Source organism: Phycodurus eques, chromosome 12 (genome assembly GCF_024500275.1).
Source record: "Phycodurus eques isolate BA_2022a chromosome 12, UOR_Pequ_1.1, whole genome shotgun sequence".
Classification (NCBI taxonomy): Eukaryota; Metazoa; Chordata; class Actinopteri; order Syngnathiformes; family Syngnathidae; genus Phycodurus; species Phycodurus eques.
Genome location: NC_084536.1, coordinates 4,106,773 through 4,121,208, shown reverse-complemented (window position 1 = coordinate 4,121,208; position 14,436 = coordinate 4,106,773). Strand labels below are relative to the sequence as shown.

General features: G+C 44.4%; 2 protein-coding genes across 4 annotated transcripts in view; one reads left to right on the top strand and one right to left on the bottom strand.

The window, feature by feature from the left end:
• Window positions 1-6,411, bottom strand: part of col4a1 (collagen, type IV, alpha 1) — a 66,586-nt gene extending 60,175 nt beyond the window's left edge. The window contains exons 1-2 of one of the 2 annotated variants that reach the window (XM_061692976.1): window positions 6,300-6,411; window positions 502-563 (exon numbers count right to left, since the gene is read on the bottom strand). In XM_061692976.1, coding sequence (XP_061548960.1) covers window positions 502-528 — 27 coding nt within the window. In that variant the 5' untranslated portion in view covers window positions 529-563; window positions 6,300-6,411. Of the gene's footprint in view, window positions 1-501; window positions 564-6,299 lie in introns of those variants that run through there. The other variant, XM_061692975.1, reaches the window with a different exon arrangement.
• The window catches only part of col4a2 (collagen, type IV, alpha 2), a 42,301-nt gene that overhangs the window by 26,187 nt on the left and 1,678 nt on the right, over window positions 1-14,436 (top strand). Inside the window, exons 5-46 of one of the 2 annotated variants that reach the window (XM_061692977.1) lie at window positions 2,683-2,817; window positions 2,905-2,949; window positions 3,025-3,123; window positions 3,202-3,270; window positions 3,347-3,382; window positions 4,623-4,676; window positions 4,781-4,816; window positions 4,905-4,943; window positions 5,238-5,309; window positions 5,397-5,441; window positions 5,523-5,570; window positions 5,659-5,694; window positions 5,775-5,819; window positions 6,123-6,183; window positions 6,308-6,421; window positions 6,932-7,081; window positions 7,166-7,237; window positions 7,333-7,484; window positions 7,552-7,624; window positions 8,270-8,376; window positions 8,457-8,640; window positions 9,012-9,056; window positions 9,322-9,396; window positions 9,482-9,580; window positions 9,670-9,891; window positions 10,239-10,400; window positions 10,476-10,646; window positions 10,739-10,882; window positions 10,963-11,088; window positions 11,151-11,332; window positions 11,453-11,516; window positions 11,593-11,667; window positions 11,766-11,873; window positions 11,978-12,085; window positions 12,176-12,247; window positions 12,354-12,479; window positions 12,576-12,692; window positions 12,944-13,105; window positions 13,221-13,319; window positions 13,409-13,555; window positions 13,711-13,827; window positions 14,165-14,356. In XM_061692977.1, coding sequence (XP_061548961.1) covers window positions 2,683-2,817; window positions 2,905-2,949; window positions 3,025-3,123; window positions 3,202-3,270; window positions 3,347-3,382; window positions 4,623-4,676; window positions 4,781-4,816; window positions 4,905-4,943; window positions 5,238-5,309; window positions 5,397-5,441; window positions 5,523-5,570; window positions 5,659-5,694; window positions 5,775-5,819; window positions 6,123-6,183; window positions 6,308-6,421; window positions 6,932-7,081; window positions 7,166-7,237; window positions 7,333-7,484; window positions 7,552-7,624; window positions 8,270-8,376; window positions 8,457-8,640; window positions 9,012-9,056; window positions 9,322-9,396; window positions 9,482-9,580; window positions 9,670-9,891; window positions 10,239-10,400; window positions 10,476-10,646; window positions 10,739-10,882; window positions 10,963-11,088; window positions 11,151-11,332; window positions 11,453-11,516; window positions 11,593-11,667; window positions 11,766-11,873; window positions 11,978-12,085; window positions 12,176-12,247; window positions 12,354-12,479; window positions 12,576-12,692; window positions 12,944-13,105; window positions 13,221-13,319; window positions 13,409-13,555; window positions 13,711-13,827; window positions 14,165-14,356 — 4,285 coding nt within the window. The remainder of the gene's footprint in view (window positions 1-2,682; window positions 2,818-2,904; window positions 2,950-3,024; window positions 3,124-3,201; window positions 3,271-3,346; window positions 3,383-4,622; window positions 4,677-4,780; window positions 4,817-4,904; window positions 4,944-5,237; window positions 5,310-5,396; window positions 5,442-5,522; window positions 5,571-5,658; window positions 5,695-5,774; window positions 5,820-6,122; window positions 6,184-6,307; window positions 6,422-6,931; window positions 7,082-7,165; window positions 7,238-7,332; window positions 7,485-7,551; window positions 7,625-8,269; window positions 8,377-8,456; window positions 8,641-9,011; window positions 9,057-9,321; window positions 9,397-9,481; window positions 9,581-9,669; window positions 9,892-10,238; window positions 10,401-10,475; window positions 10,647-10,738; window positions 10,883-10,962; window positions 11,089-11,150; window positions 11,333-11,452; window positions 11,517-11,592; window positions 11,668-11,765; window positions 11,874-11,977; window positions 12,086-12,175; window positions 12,248-12,353; window positions 12,480-12,575; window positions 12,693-12,943; window positions 13,106-13,220; window positions 13,320-13,408; window positions 13,556-13,710; window positions 13,828-14,164; window positions 14,357-14,436) is intronic. The other variant, XM_061692978.1, reaches the window with a different exon arrangement.

Genomic DNA, 14,436 nt, shown 5'->3' with positions numbered 1-14,436 from the left:
TTGGTTTAGTTTGTTTGGACAGGATGGCGGTGGTCTTGTCTGAACAGCTGCAGGGTCCAGATTGATGCGAGACAAAACACACACCACCGAAATAGACGTAGACACAACACAACTGACCCACACGTTCCAAAAGTAGAGTCAGTTTTTGCCGTGAATTACAAATAATATACTCGTTTTGATACAGTGGATAGAAAAAGTTTACACACCCCTGTTCCAATGCCGAGATAAGGTGTTCTCTCCCACCAACTGGGTAGCGCAGTTGGTGGGAGAGAGAAAATAAAATCAAGAGAGCAAGTGAAAATGAACAGCTGAAACAATGTGGTTGCACAAGTGTGCACACCCTCTTATAATTGGGAACGTGGCTGTGTTCTGAATTACATCTTTCCCCACGCGCGTTTGGGACATTTTGTTCGGTTCCAACGGAGCCAAGGTTGAACTTGATTCCAAAAGGTATGTTTGGCACAGACAGAACACTGCTCATCACCAAAAGGAACAACTTACCTTCAGCCATGGTGGTTGCAGCGTCATCAACTAGGCGGATTTTCTTCAGGTGGAAATGGGGCCTGCCACAAGATGGAAGGAATTATGAATATTTCAAAATAGCAGTCGGTGTTTAAAAAAAAAAAGTAAACGCTTACTTGAAGAGCTGAATTTCATTTGTCGTTTATCAGAAGCACTGAAAATGGTGGCAGGTGTGCGCCTACTCCCATTTAACATGAGTTTGAACGTGATTGGTTAATTCTGAACACATCTCCAGGTGTGAGAGGGATGGGAATATCTTGCTTCTCCGAATTGAACTTTACCTCTCTCTATTTTCTTTGTCTTTACATAGCAACAAGTAATAATCCTATTTTGACACAGTAAGGAGAAGAAAGGATAGATTTATATTTTTAAGGGAATACAAAAAGATATTGTACAGGTACACCTAAAAAAAATAAATCTACAGTAATAAGTATTTTTACTTCATAATTTCCTGCCACTGATGTATTTCGGCCATAAAAACAAGAAATGAAGAGGATGACATTCACATGCAGCGTCCAACTGTGACACGCAATTAAATGGCAGATTTGTCCGTCCGTTTCTTCTCACAGGAACACACTGACCCCCCCCCCCCCCCCCCCCCCCCCCCCAGCCTCAGCGGTCGTCGCTGGCTGACCTTTTGGGCCGTCAAACCAAACAAACAACGGCGTTCCCATGATATCACTCACCACAGGTTTCTCAACCATTTGCAGAGTCATGTACTTGCCCCCCCCCCGTCCCCACACCACAACACCCCCGGGTCCACCGCTTTTGGACGTTTCGGACCACCGCCTCCGCCGGAGAATGTTGTTCTTTTTTAAATCTTCGTATTTTCCTTTCTATCCTTCTAGTGGCTATTTTTGTTTTACATGCAACTTTTCCATGGTGGTGGGGTGGAGGGGGGGGGGGGGAAGTAGTTGCTGTAATAACAAAAGGTCACCACTAGATGAGTGTGAAGGACTTTAAATACTAAAAGCGCCTCCTCTTGCGGTGAAAACATTTCGCATTGAAGGAAATGAAATCTTGGAAAGTCGATTCAACAAATTGATTGCATCGTTTCAGTTATGGTGTCATCACGAAATTAGGATTTACTGTAATTTGAAATAAAATGTTTGTGGAAGAAAGTTGGATGGATGGATACAAAATGAAACATACATTTTGCGAATATGGCCTGCAGGAGATTTGTTTTGAAAGAAGGCCAGACTTTTTTATTATAAAAAAATACCTATTGATTTAATTTTGGTTCAAATAAAATGGAATAAAAAAAATATACTTTTTTTCCCCAAAATACCTGTAAAATATATATCCCGCGCAACCTAAAATATAAAAAATAAACAAATGTGTTTTATGAAAAAAAGTTACTGATCTGATAGAAATCAATTGTCATAAATTGAATTATAAAATTAAAATATAAATAAAATTATTAAATGATCAAAATGATCATGCAAATTTAAAGAAATGAATCATGATGTACAAACTGTTTAATTCTTTACCTTCTATTTGAATATGCAATACTGTATGTTTTTATAAAGTACTGTACTGATTTTTCTCGGCGGCACGGTGGTCAACTGGTTAGAGCGTCAGCCTCACAGTTCTGAGGTGCGGGGTTCAATCCCCGGCCCCGCCTGTGTGGAGTTTGCATGTTCTCCCCGGGCCTGCGTGGGTTTTCTCCGGGCACTCCGGTTTCCTCCCACATCCCCAAAACATGCATGAAATGGAGACTCTAAATTGCCCATAGGTGTGACTGTGAGTGCGAATGGTTGTTTGTTTGTATGTGCCCTGCGATTGGCTGGCAACCAGTTGAGGGCGTACCCCGCCTCCTGCCCGATGACAGCTGGGATAGGCTCCAGCACGCCCGCGACCCGAGTGAGGAGAAGCGGCTCAGAAAATGGATGGATGGATGATTTTTCTCTAAAAAAAAGAGCACTGTTTTTTTTTGTGTGTATTTTTGTATTTTGATGCTTCATATTTTTAGTTCCTATCTGTTCAACAGCTGGACGAAAGCGTTCGTGCTGACATGATCTCAAAAACATTATCTTAGCTTTCATTCAGCTCAAAACAATCACTGAAAGATTTGACAAATTGACTCGTGTGTGTTCAACCACTGGACATTAAATGGATACGCACTTGCTTTTTTTTCTTGATTCCTCCCGTGAATATCAGGGTCAACATGGGCCTGTCGGTCCCCAAGGGATCGCGGGGCCCCCGGGGAGACCGGGAGATCCGGGCATCCAAGGGCCAAAGGGGCACAAAGGTGACACTGGACGTAGTGGCATCACTGGGCCAAAGGGAAATACGGTAAACTGTCGATCTACTGGATGTAATTGTTCGAAAAACAAAACGTTGTCCATATGCTCGTTTCATGCCGAATTAATTTGTCTACAGGGAATGACGGGTGTCCCCGGCTTCTCTGGAAACGATGGAATTCCGGTAAGTACTTTATTCTTCTGTAGACACCATTTTTTTTAACAATTCACACTTTGAAACGGTGATTCCTTTCTTGAGGGCCACCCGGGACAAGCGGGACCCAGAGGGAAGCCCGGGGCAGACGGCTGTAACGGGACAGCGGGGGAATCCGGTCAAACGGGAGCACCTGGTTTTCCTGTAGGCGAACCGCAATTAATCGTTTGATGCTAACTTGCAAGTTGCGCTTGCCGTGCCTGATTTTGCGTTTCCTTTCAGGGACAAACGGGCAGGAAGGGGGAGAAGGGCGACACCTTGGATGTGACCGTCTACATGCAGAGATTCAGGGTGAAGACGTTTTCACGTGAAATGTTTGGTTTGATGTGGAGTGTCCAATCTCATATTTGGATCATCTCTCCGCCAGGGAGACCCAGGCACACCGGGAACCAATGGACTATTTGTAAGACACCAATATTGTACTTGTATGAATAGCTGATGATATTTTATTGAACTTGATTTTTTTTTAGTCCTGTTCGGCTGTCAGGTCAAGCAGAATGGAAAATCTGTCTCCCTTTTATGCAGTTTTGCTGCGTCACCGTGGAGTTTTTAAGCTTCCGCTTGGGTTTCTTCGTATTATAATTGAGGTTTATTGAGAATCAGACTTGATCACTCGAAGACAACAAAGTTTCTAGAAGGGAGCGAGAAACAAAGCCAAAAGACAAGCCACTAATTGTAAACAGGATGAGAGTAGTAAATCATTACATTATCGACAACAATGAAATATTAAATATGAGTGTTGCATGGGGCTGTAGTGCGACACCCTGTGAGGGAAGGAAAGGACAGGATAGAACAGGACAAGGACAGGAGAAGAAGCATGCAGGACAAGGGTCGTGAACCCGGCTGGACAACTGAAGTGTGGTGGGATTAATTATGTAAATTATCAAAGTGTACAGGACGAGAGTATAAGTGAGGGGATACACAAGCGATTTGCATATTCATGAGTTATTTGTCGCAATAAGTGCGTGGCCCCCCGCCCAGCGAAAGAGGCCCAGGGGGGTGCGCCTGCGGACGTTGATCCCGTTTTACACGCACAAAGACTGACAGAAGTGTCCTGTAATTGCTGTGGCCGCACCGCGGCGGCTGAGGACCCCACCCGATCAATCGAGGGGCGGGATCGGGCCCAGGGGCCCACATGCTGGCAACCCCCCCCCAAACCAGAGAGGGAAAATGTATAATAATAATAAATAAAAACACTTTATAAATCATGATAACCAAAGTATATCATTTATTAATTCATGTTTTAATTTAAATGTACTTTAAATCTTTTTTCCCTCTCTTTTTTACCTTATGTAAATGTAGTGATTTTTTAAATCAATTATTTGAATATGAACTATATAAAAAATATATATATAAATCATGAAAAATGTAAAGTATATCATTTACAAACATTTCATGTTTTAGTGAAAAATGTACATATATATGTTTTGGGTTTTTTTCCTTTTCTTTTTTCCTCATGTACGAAGGCCCTGGCCCATCCGTCCGTCCGTCCGTCCGTCCGTCCCTTTTACAAATCAAAATTGGCCCTTTGGCACAAAAGTCTGGGTCGTTGCTGTTCCACTTTGGAAATGAAGCCAGTTGTAGAGCTGCCTATTGACTGACTGTGTTTTTTTTTTGTTTGTTTGTTTTTTTTTTTTAAACAGGGCTCTCCTGGTAACCGAGGATGGCAGGGAAACGCAGGTATCCTCGGACCAAAGGTAATAATAATGAATAATTATTCCTATTATAATCATGACAATAATATACATGCGCTTATTTTATATACAAGTGCTAAAATGTTCCTGTTTGTTTCGGCTTCTAGGGTCCACCGGGGCCCCCGGGTCCTCGCGGACCAAAGGTAAGTCAGACTTCAATTTGCATGTGGAGGACGTTTGTCACTCAATTTGATGCATTTGCTCCGCTGGTTGTTTTTTCCGCACATGCAGGCCGTGACGAATGTACTCAAGGGGATGAAAGGCGACCAGGTTAGTGAGCGCCTGTCGCAAATAAATCGTCCGGATAAGTCACACGTCGCACCCTTTCCTCACATATACAAAACAGAACAGGTGGAGATGCAACTTTGACTAGATGAAAAAGCAGCGTATACTATTTCAGGAAATGCAGTACAGCCTTGCTCTGAAAGAAACGCCTTAACTTGAAATAAAATACCCGGTACTCTATGCAGTTGACGAAATAATAGGCCCTGGATACTATTTTAAGAAAATATGGTCGATAAATTGAGCATTCTCATGTTTTTTGTTGTTCTTCTCGCACCGCAGGGGGAGATCGGACCCCCGGGACCCCCAGGAAACTCGACTCATCCCCACAGTCAGCCCCCTTTCGGACCGTTGGTGCGTACCTCCGCTTCACTGTCATTCCTCTGCCTGAAAGAATTGTGTCTCGATGGTTAAGGTGTGAGAATATCCGCCTTATTTTAGGGCCCTCCTGGACCGAAGGGCTTTAAAGGAGAAACAGGAGATCCGGTAGGTTCTCGCTGATTCCTCGAGTTCTTCACTCCTCACATTTTATGACATAAAGGCATCGTTATTCTTGCTTTATTACAGGCTGACGACAAAGGAGAGACTGGAATTACGGGGTTCCCCGGATCACGAGTGAGCACTCTTCTGCATATTCCAGTCAGACCTCTTGCAGACTTGAACTCGATTTGCTCTTTATAATGTGCAATGGATGCTCTTCTAGGGTCTACCTGGAGCACCTGGGAGGCCTGGACTACGGGTATGCTTGTATGACACATCAACACTATGCTTTCTGATGAGGCCTTACATTACAGTGTTCTTAACGAGTCTCCCTTTCAGGGGGACGCGGGCGAACAAGGACTCATAGGAAGAGAGGGTCCAAAGGTGAATGTTTGTGTCTTTGTGAAATCCAACATGAAACGACATGAAATGATTCAAAATTGTTTGCAATTATTAGCACACATTTTAGACATTTGTGGGCAAACTATACCGCCGGCCACAAATTAGTGGAACTGAGTCAACGGCACCTCTGCTCGTTGCAGCCAAGAAATACAATGCACATCAATTCCCCACGCAATCAACCAACTTCTTAATGATCATTACTGTGCTTAATATGTTTAGGCTATCCCTAAAGTACATATACTTGCTTGTGGTGAATACACGTGTTGTGCTAATTTTGTATGTTAGGGTGTGAGAGGAGAAGTGGGGGAACTGATTTCATTAGGATCGTGGCGCTGGTCTTCATCAGGTATGTTCATTGTTTGAGATGTCTGAACATTTCTCATTCACGTATTTAAAAAACAAAAAAAACAAAAAAAAACCAATGCCCAGATGCTAATATAATGATTTTTTTTTATTTTTTACCTTTTCAGCTGGTCCCAGTGGTTCAGCCGGTGAGGAGGGTCCCCAAGGTGCGAGGGGCTCAGTAGGAGATCAAGGCATTCCTGGACCACCAGGACGGCCCGCTTCTTACACACAGCAACAAGGTTTGTGCTACCAGTAAAAGAAATAAAGATCACTTAGTGCTTATCAAATAAGTCATGACAAACTTGTTATGGATACGCCCTATTTAGGTTATAGGGCTCTAATAGATCCTCCATATTACAGCCGTGGGTTTGGCTCCATTTGACGAAATAAAAACCTCAATTACACTCAGAAACAAAACAAATAAGCAAAAAAGAAGAAAAAGTAAGGTGTTGACTTATGAGTAATACCACCACGCCGTGGTAGACGTCTTTACCACAACACATACTGCCTGAAGAGAAGATGTGATATCTGTAAAGTTGAACTTTACAGTATTGTTGTATGCAATGATGAAAATCCCAATCAATCCAAAAATCAGCGATAGAAAAAAATACGGAAAAACAATGTCCACTGACAAGAAGAGAGCCTGGTACTCGCTACAGTTGTGTAAATAAACGTGTATATGAGGAAATACGCAATCCCAGGATCAAAAGTTGAACTGAAAACTGTTTTCACTCTCTATGGTCGGTCAGTGTTTGATTACGCCGGGCCATTTGGAAGAAAGGGGGAACCAGGAGAGAAGGGTCAACAGGGGGAACAAGGAAGTCCTGCTGTCAGTGCAGGAGCACCGGGCAAACCCGGCCGCCCAGGTTCGAGAGGTCCTCCGGGCCCCAAAGGATCGTGTGAGTAAAGGATCGGCATTGTTGATCGCCGACGTGTTGATAAGTCAAGGTCAAATGTCCGCTGTTTCTGCCTGGCGTATCAAGGGGAAGATTTCTTCAAGGGGTCTCCTGGAGTTAGAGGAAGGCCTGGAAATGCAGGTTTCAAGGGAGTCAAAGGTGTGGTTTTTATTCATTTTGCAAAAAGACAAAGAACAAAGATGTTTTAAAAGTTGATTCTTTAAGTTAAGGTGAATTTGTTGTTGTGTCTACAGGTGATCACGGGCAATGTGAATGCGCCGTTAACAACTCTCCACCAGGGCCACCGGGGCCAGTTGGTGACACCGGAGACCCTGGGATGACGGGAGAGTTTGGACGCGAGGGTGACGCTGGAGACCCGGGACCCTCAGGAGTGGATGGATTGCCGGTAAGAAACCTCAGACATTGCTCAAGTTCCTACTCACTGGCCATGATGATATCATGTCTTCTTGCAGGGAACTCCGGGGCTCTTTGGTGAGCCAGGTCCAAGAGGCAGAAAAGGAGACACAGCTGTGGCCACACAGAAAGGTGTGTTTTACTTATTTGATTGTTGGACCATACCGTGTCCAAGCACTGTACACTTACAGTGACGAGAGGAAGTACTGGGCACGTTGACCATGCTAATGCAACGTGGGCTGTTTTTTTCTTTAGTCGGTGCAATCGTTCCTGTCTGCAGATATTAATGATAGCCACCGCCTTGCGTAATCATACGAATGAGGGATATGGCCACAATAAAAACAACAGAGAATAGAATAAAGGAATGAAGTCAAAATATTTCTAAAATATTTTAAGAATGAAGCCTCAAATAGTGCCCTCCAATCAATGCACAATCGATAAAGAACATGGATCGGGGGGGGGGGGGCTAACGGGTGGTGACTGGTACGAGATTGGGGAATCTCTCTGTGAGTATTCTGAACTCCCCTTTTGATGCCAGCGTTGTAGCAGAATAATGCTATACCATTGTGGAGGTCTTCACGCATGAGGTTCAAAGTCCCATAGCAGGTGTTACGTTCTTCGTCTTTAGACAACAAACTAGCTGAGATTAAATCACAGCATCTCTAATGGTTTTAGCCAAGTAGTGTATTCCATTTTGTTTCTGTTGTGCCACATAATCAACTGTTCAACACTGTCTGTATCGTGTTTCTTTACGTGGATCCAATTTAATGTCGGCAGGCTATCATGGCGACACTGGCACTCCGGGGCAAGACGGTGAACTGGGAAAGCCAGGATTTCCGGGCCGAGTTGGTCTGCCTGGGTTTCCTGGCAGTCGTGGTCTTCCAGTAAGTCCAGTAGTCCTTCCTAAAATAATCATCAATCGTATCCTTAGGACAGCGATACTAAGTGTTGCTCATGGAAACAGGGCGACGATTCCTTAGAAGAAAGAGGAGAAAAAGGTTCTCCTGGTGTACCGGGTCGAGCTGGCGCACCTGGACTTCGAGGGGAGCCAGGTCCAGAGCTTGAGGGTATCAAAGGCCAGCCTGGTTTACCCGGTGATGCTGGTCTTGATGGTTATCCCGGAGTCGCAGGAACACCCGGTAGCCCAGGTAAGAGGCAACTGATGGAGTCAATCACACGGACGCTCCTTTGTATAGTTTGATGCTTCATCTAATTTTCTTTTTACTAAGTCTTTGCACTTTTTTAATCACCATATAAGCTCTTTTCATTATTTTTTGCAAAGCATTGGATTTGAAGAGAGTATTCATGGCTTTGGAATTAAAAAGAAGGGCGCCTGATGAGTACATTTTACTATTATCCTGTTAATCTTTCCTTCTGTGCCACCAGTTGACACCTTTGTTGCAGGGCCTGCAGCCATCAAACCAGCTCGGGCCGAGCTTGTTTGAAAAATAATGCTTGTGCTTGTGAATAACTCTTGTACCGAATGCATCTCTCGTTCTGTCTCTCTCGCGACTGAAAGGCGGCTGTAGTCCAACAGGAGATGGAGAGCAATGGGATGTAACAGGTAGCAGGCATAATGATGCTTTTAAAGTCTCTTTGTGCTTTGCCTTGTGTGCATGATTCTTGCCAGAATTGAATTGCTTTCAATTTGATGTTAAAGTACCACTTTGTAAGTAGCTAATGTCAAATTATTGATATTGCATCTATAAACACAATCCACGCTGGGCACCAGAAAACGTTACCGTATTTTTTTTTTTATGTAGAGTTAGTTCAGTATGTAACCATGATAACATCATTATTTGAGGCCATTTTTGTTACTTTCTTTTTAGGTCCTTGTGGCACTTTCCCAGGACCCCCTGGACTGCCTGGTTCTTCCGGACCCAGAGGATTACCTGGGCTCGCAGGTAAAGAGCAGAAGCACTGAAGTGGTCTTGCTTTTTAGCAACTGGTTAGCGGGAATTGCTATTGTTTTCTGTCATCAACTATTAGGTCTTCCGGGTGAAAAGGGTCTACCAGGTCTGTTTGGACTACAAGGGGATACAGGAGAAAGCGGAGACTACGGCCCTGGTGGCCAACGTGGACCACCCGGTAAGACATGACGGCTATGCAATCTATAAAGTCGAAGGTTTACTACTCTACCATGTTGTTGTATTAACCCGAATGGTCCCTTATGATAGGTTTTCCCGGGCCCCGCGGTGATTTGGGCGTGCCTGGCAGAAAAGGGTCTGTTGGATCTCCAGGTGTGTCTGGCCGGCTCGGACGGAATGGAGCACCTGGGGATGAAGGTGTCCACGGGGAAATATTGGGCGCACAGCAAGGACCCCCTGGTGATCCAGGACTGTATGGGCTTCAAGGGGGCAAGGGTTTCGCTGGAGATCAGGGAGAACCAGGCTATCCAGGTAAGGTAGATTTTAAAATATATCATACATCACACAGAGACGCCATTTCTGCATTATTACACATAAAGTAATCATTACACAAATGTAATACCTTATTTCTGCCATCGCCTCTTACCAAGGTGAAAAATTTGCAGGTTGGCCCCAGCCCCCCTTGTCACTGTCAGTACCTTTCTTACAAAACAGTAAAAGACAACGAAAACCAGCTTTGATAGGCAGTGTGAAAGGCGGTTTTGCCATTTCTACAGGAAAACAAAAATAAAAGCCGGGAAAATGCCGGGGGCTGCAATTTTCGGTCAACCTCAGGGGTTTTGTGTTTATTTGACATTTCAATCTGGCTGTCACTCCAGGAACGGGGGGCATGCCTGGTATGATTGGTTCCAAAGGCAACACTGGCCCTCCAGGCCTGCAAGGGACGGAAGGAAGCCCTGGACCGGCAGGCAATTATGGGTACCCTGGTGATCCTGGCAAAGCTGGTCCACCAGGGCCACCGGGTTCTGTCGGACAACCAGGTGACACCCCGTCCAACAGCCCATTTCTCTGAGACTTACTTGTTCAAATCTAATGTACCTCATCCTTTACTCTAGGCTTAACTGGTGAAAGGGGAACAGAAGGTAACCCGGGAGCTCCAGGTCCATTTGGAATAAAAGGTTTACCAGGGGAACCAGGGAACTATGGGTTCCTTGGGGAGAGCGGCTCGCCAGGTAATGCGGGACAGCCTGGGCTAGATGGAAAACCAGGACTTCTGGGAATGAAAGGTTGGTTCCACAGACATTTATTTCGTTAATATTCTAACCCAAATGTCAATAATTTGAGCATTTTCGGTGAGACAATTTTTCTTTATTTCAAGGATACAAAGGGTCTTCTGGCCAGTCAGGCTTTGGCGGGGTCTCTGGTAATACAGGCGTTAAAGGAGTCAGTGGGATAAAAGGAGACACTGGATTACCAGGCCAAATTGGCCCTCAAGGAATGACAGGAAAACCTGGAGAAAAAGGTCTGGGCCCATCTTTTTTTAAATGTTTTTTTTTTTATTTCCACTCACCCTCAGCCGATGATTTCATTGTTGTCTGCCAGGTGATCGCGGGTTAAGGGGCCCACCTGGCGAGAAGCCAGAGATCCCTGTAAAGCTGATCGACAAAATGAAAGGAACAAAGGGAGAACCTGGAAACCTAGGAAATCAAGGCTTCGTCGGACCAAGAGGTTAATCAGAAAACGTGTTCTTTGTCATTTTACTTCCTCACACACACAACTAATTTCCACAGGCTCAAAGGGTCTCCCTGGTGTTCCGGGGCACGAGGGAGGTCATGGCTTTCCTGGTGGGCCCAGTCATGAAAAGGGTATACAAGGAGATGCGGGGGCACGGGGACTACCGGGGTTCAAAGGAATGCCAGGCTATACCGGGAATAAAGGAATTTCTGGCTTTGATGGGATGAGTGGTGGAAAGGTGACAAGAAATATGTTGTCAAAAATCTGGACTCTCGTCTGTCATTATCAAGTTCAATATTCCATTCCTCCATCATTTATTGCATGTCACTGTCCATTTCTATCCTGTTCTTGTTTCTAGGGGGTCAAAGGAAGCCCTGGTGCCTATGGCGCATCAGGGGACAAGGGCAACAAGGGTATCAAAGGTACAAACTACAAATTGACTTGAAAAATACAATATTTATTAACAAAATAGTTCATCATTACTTGATATGATTCAAGGTGAGAGTGGCCCTCGCATAGACATTCCAGGAGCAACTGGACTGAGAGGAGAGGTTGGTTCTTCAGGAGACCCAGGTATGACAAACTCTAATTCATACCAAATCTGAATAAGTTCCTAATAGCATTTCTGAGCCTCACTGTGCTTATTGTAATATTCAATATCATCCAAATAGGTGAAAGAGGATTACCTGGACTGGCTGGATATAGGGGACTCCCTGGATTTGATGGTATCGAAGGGAAAAGGGGACAGTCAGGTGATGCAGGTGATGTAGGATATCCAGGTAAGAGGTTCACGTTCCAGGATTTATTATTCTCTTTTACCCAGAAATATTTTGTAGTTTTATTCCATAAATTATTATTATTTTTATTTATTTTTTAAATGTAGGTTCTGATGGACAGAAAGGAACTCCTGGCAACCAAGGTCAGAAGGGTTTTGCTGGGACACCTGGAAAAGAGGGGTACCCAGGTTTCCCAGGGTTTCCAGGAGCCAAAGGTAAAAGAACCCCATCAATTCAATATTGTTCTTTTTTTCAGTTAGAAATTTTATTTGTCACATTCATGCTATATTTGTAAATGTGCGCAGGCTTTGCTGGTCTGATTGGTCTTTATGGATTAGACGGTCTGAAAGGACAAAAGGGTGTCTCTGGAATCACAGGTTTGTTTGTTTTTTTATAACTTTCAAAAATGACCCTCCAGTATCCAAATTTAAGGAAAGACCTCGTGAAAGATGAACATTTATTGTGTGGTTGCGATCTTGTCAGGTTTGGATACTAGTGGACCATCTGGCAACCCAGGACCCAAAGGAGAGAACGGTGACGATGGCAACTCCAACAACCAGGCGGGAGTGCCGGGCTTTGCAGGTTCAAAAGGCTCGCAAGGAGATGTTGGTACGTTTCTCTGCCACTTACTGAGCTCTCAGCCAACCATTGCGTATGTCATTGATCCACTGGGCTAAAGAACATTTCCATGTTGGATCTGTTCAGGTGACCAAGGTCAACCTGGACCATCAGGAATCCGTGGCCCGGTAGGACCAGATGGAAAACCAGACATACAAGGACCCCCTGGGGATAAGGGCTTTCATGGACCTCAAGGATTCCATGGTGAGAATATACTGCTTCAGCAACCTAAACCATCACTACCATGGCTGTTGACCTTAATTTTAGAGGTGATCCCAAATGCTGTGATAGAGCTCCTGACCCACAGGCCTAATAATAAGAATATTACAAGGTTGCGCATATTTATTACATTTATCCAAAGTTGTTGATATCATGGTAAGCAGAAAAGAACTACAGTACTTATAATAGCTGTGTATGGTACGCTAGTTAACTAACCCTAAAATTATGTTTCCCAGGTTTACCTGGAGCCAGGGGGTTTCCTGGTATTGACGCCCGCCTTGGAGAAAAGGGTATACCCGGAACACTTGGGTATCCTGGAGTTACTGGTAGGAAAGGGTTCAACGGAGACCAAGGTCCAAGTGGATATAGGGGACCAAATGGGATTTCTGGGAAGAAAGGTACAGAATGCTTCAATTGCAAAGATTACCGCCACACAAATCCACAGCCATCACTCCCCTCATGACATATTGCAGTCGTCTACATCACTGCATTACAAATTTGATTTCTTAAAAGGTGAGAAAGGGGAGCAAGGCTCAATGGGAATTCCTGGTGTGATTGGAATCAAGGGAGAAAGAGGACCATATGGCCCGAAAGGAGATGCTGGACCTCCAGGTGAATAATGAATTTATTAAATAAGGACTTTCTTTTGGTTAGCGTCCAGTTCACCCAGATGTTGTCTACATGCTCTGTTTGGCCTGCAGGTTTCCGTGGGTTGCCGGGAAACCAGGGTCCAACGGCACTGCCCAGCATAGTCGTAGGAGAGAGGGGCCCTCCGGGACCACAGGGTATTCAGGGACCGAGAGGCATCCAAAGAGAATCAGGACCACAGGGACCTCCTGGGGATGCTGGTCAGTTTTTGAAGGAATGAATGCATGATTGAAATCATATAAAGTGTTTTTAAAAATGATTTTTTTTTTTTAATTCTTCTATATAAATATGTGTATATTCAAATTACTGAATCAAAACAAATTCAGCGTTATTGACAGGCTCTGTTATTTTTCAGGATTTATTGGGCCCATTGGGCAGAAGGGCATGCCCGGAATCGGCGGAAGACCGGGAACGCCTGGATTCCGTGGAGAGGAAGGTCAAGTGGGCCATGCTGGTCTGCAAGGCATGGAAGGTACGTCTGATCGGGGCAGATGAGGATTAGTGTTCATAGTCCTGGATTAATGGATGAATTAAAAAAGTACGTGCAGGTTTATGAGGGAACTGGTTAGTTACCCAATAGGATTTTTATCATTCTTGTTTTGTAAGCTTGTTTAATTGCTAACCTGAGAAAGTACCAAGAGCTGCAAATGATCAGCGGATTGTTAAGTAGTACAAGACAGTAGAAGATATCTTACATTTGATTGATACATCCTGATTTCTTATGTAACTTTTATAGTGGAGGTGGTGCTTGTAGTTTTGGCTAACAGTTTGTGCCAGTTTGTTGATTTTTGCATTCTGTTTGGTCAAAGGTAACCCGGGTAAACCAGGTGTCCCCGGCTTACCTGGCATGCCCGGCCGCAGTATCAGTGTGGGTTACTTGTTGGTCAAGCACAGTCAGTCTGAGCTGACTCCCATGTGTCCTGTGGGGATGTCAAAATTATGGGATGGATACAGTCTTTTGTATCTGGAAGGCCAAGAAAAGGCTCACAACCAGGATCTTGGTGAGTTTGGCTCAATTGAAATAACATCAGGCTTGCTGTATGCAATCAATGTATGAAATCAATGTGCATTACCTTTTGTG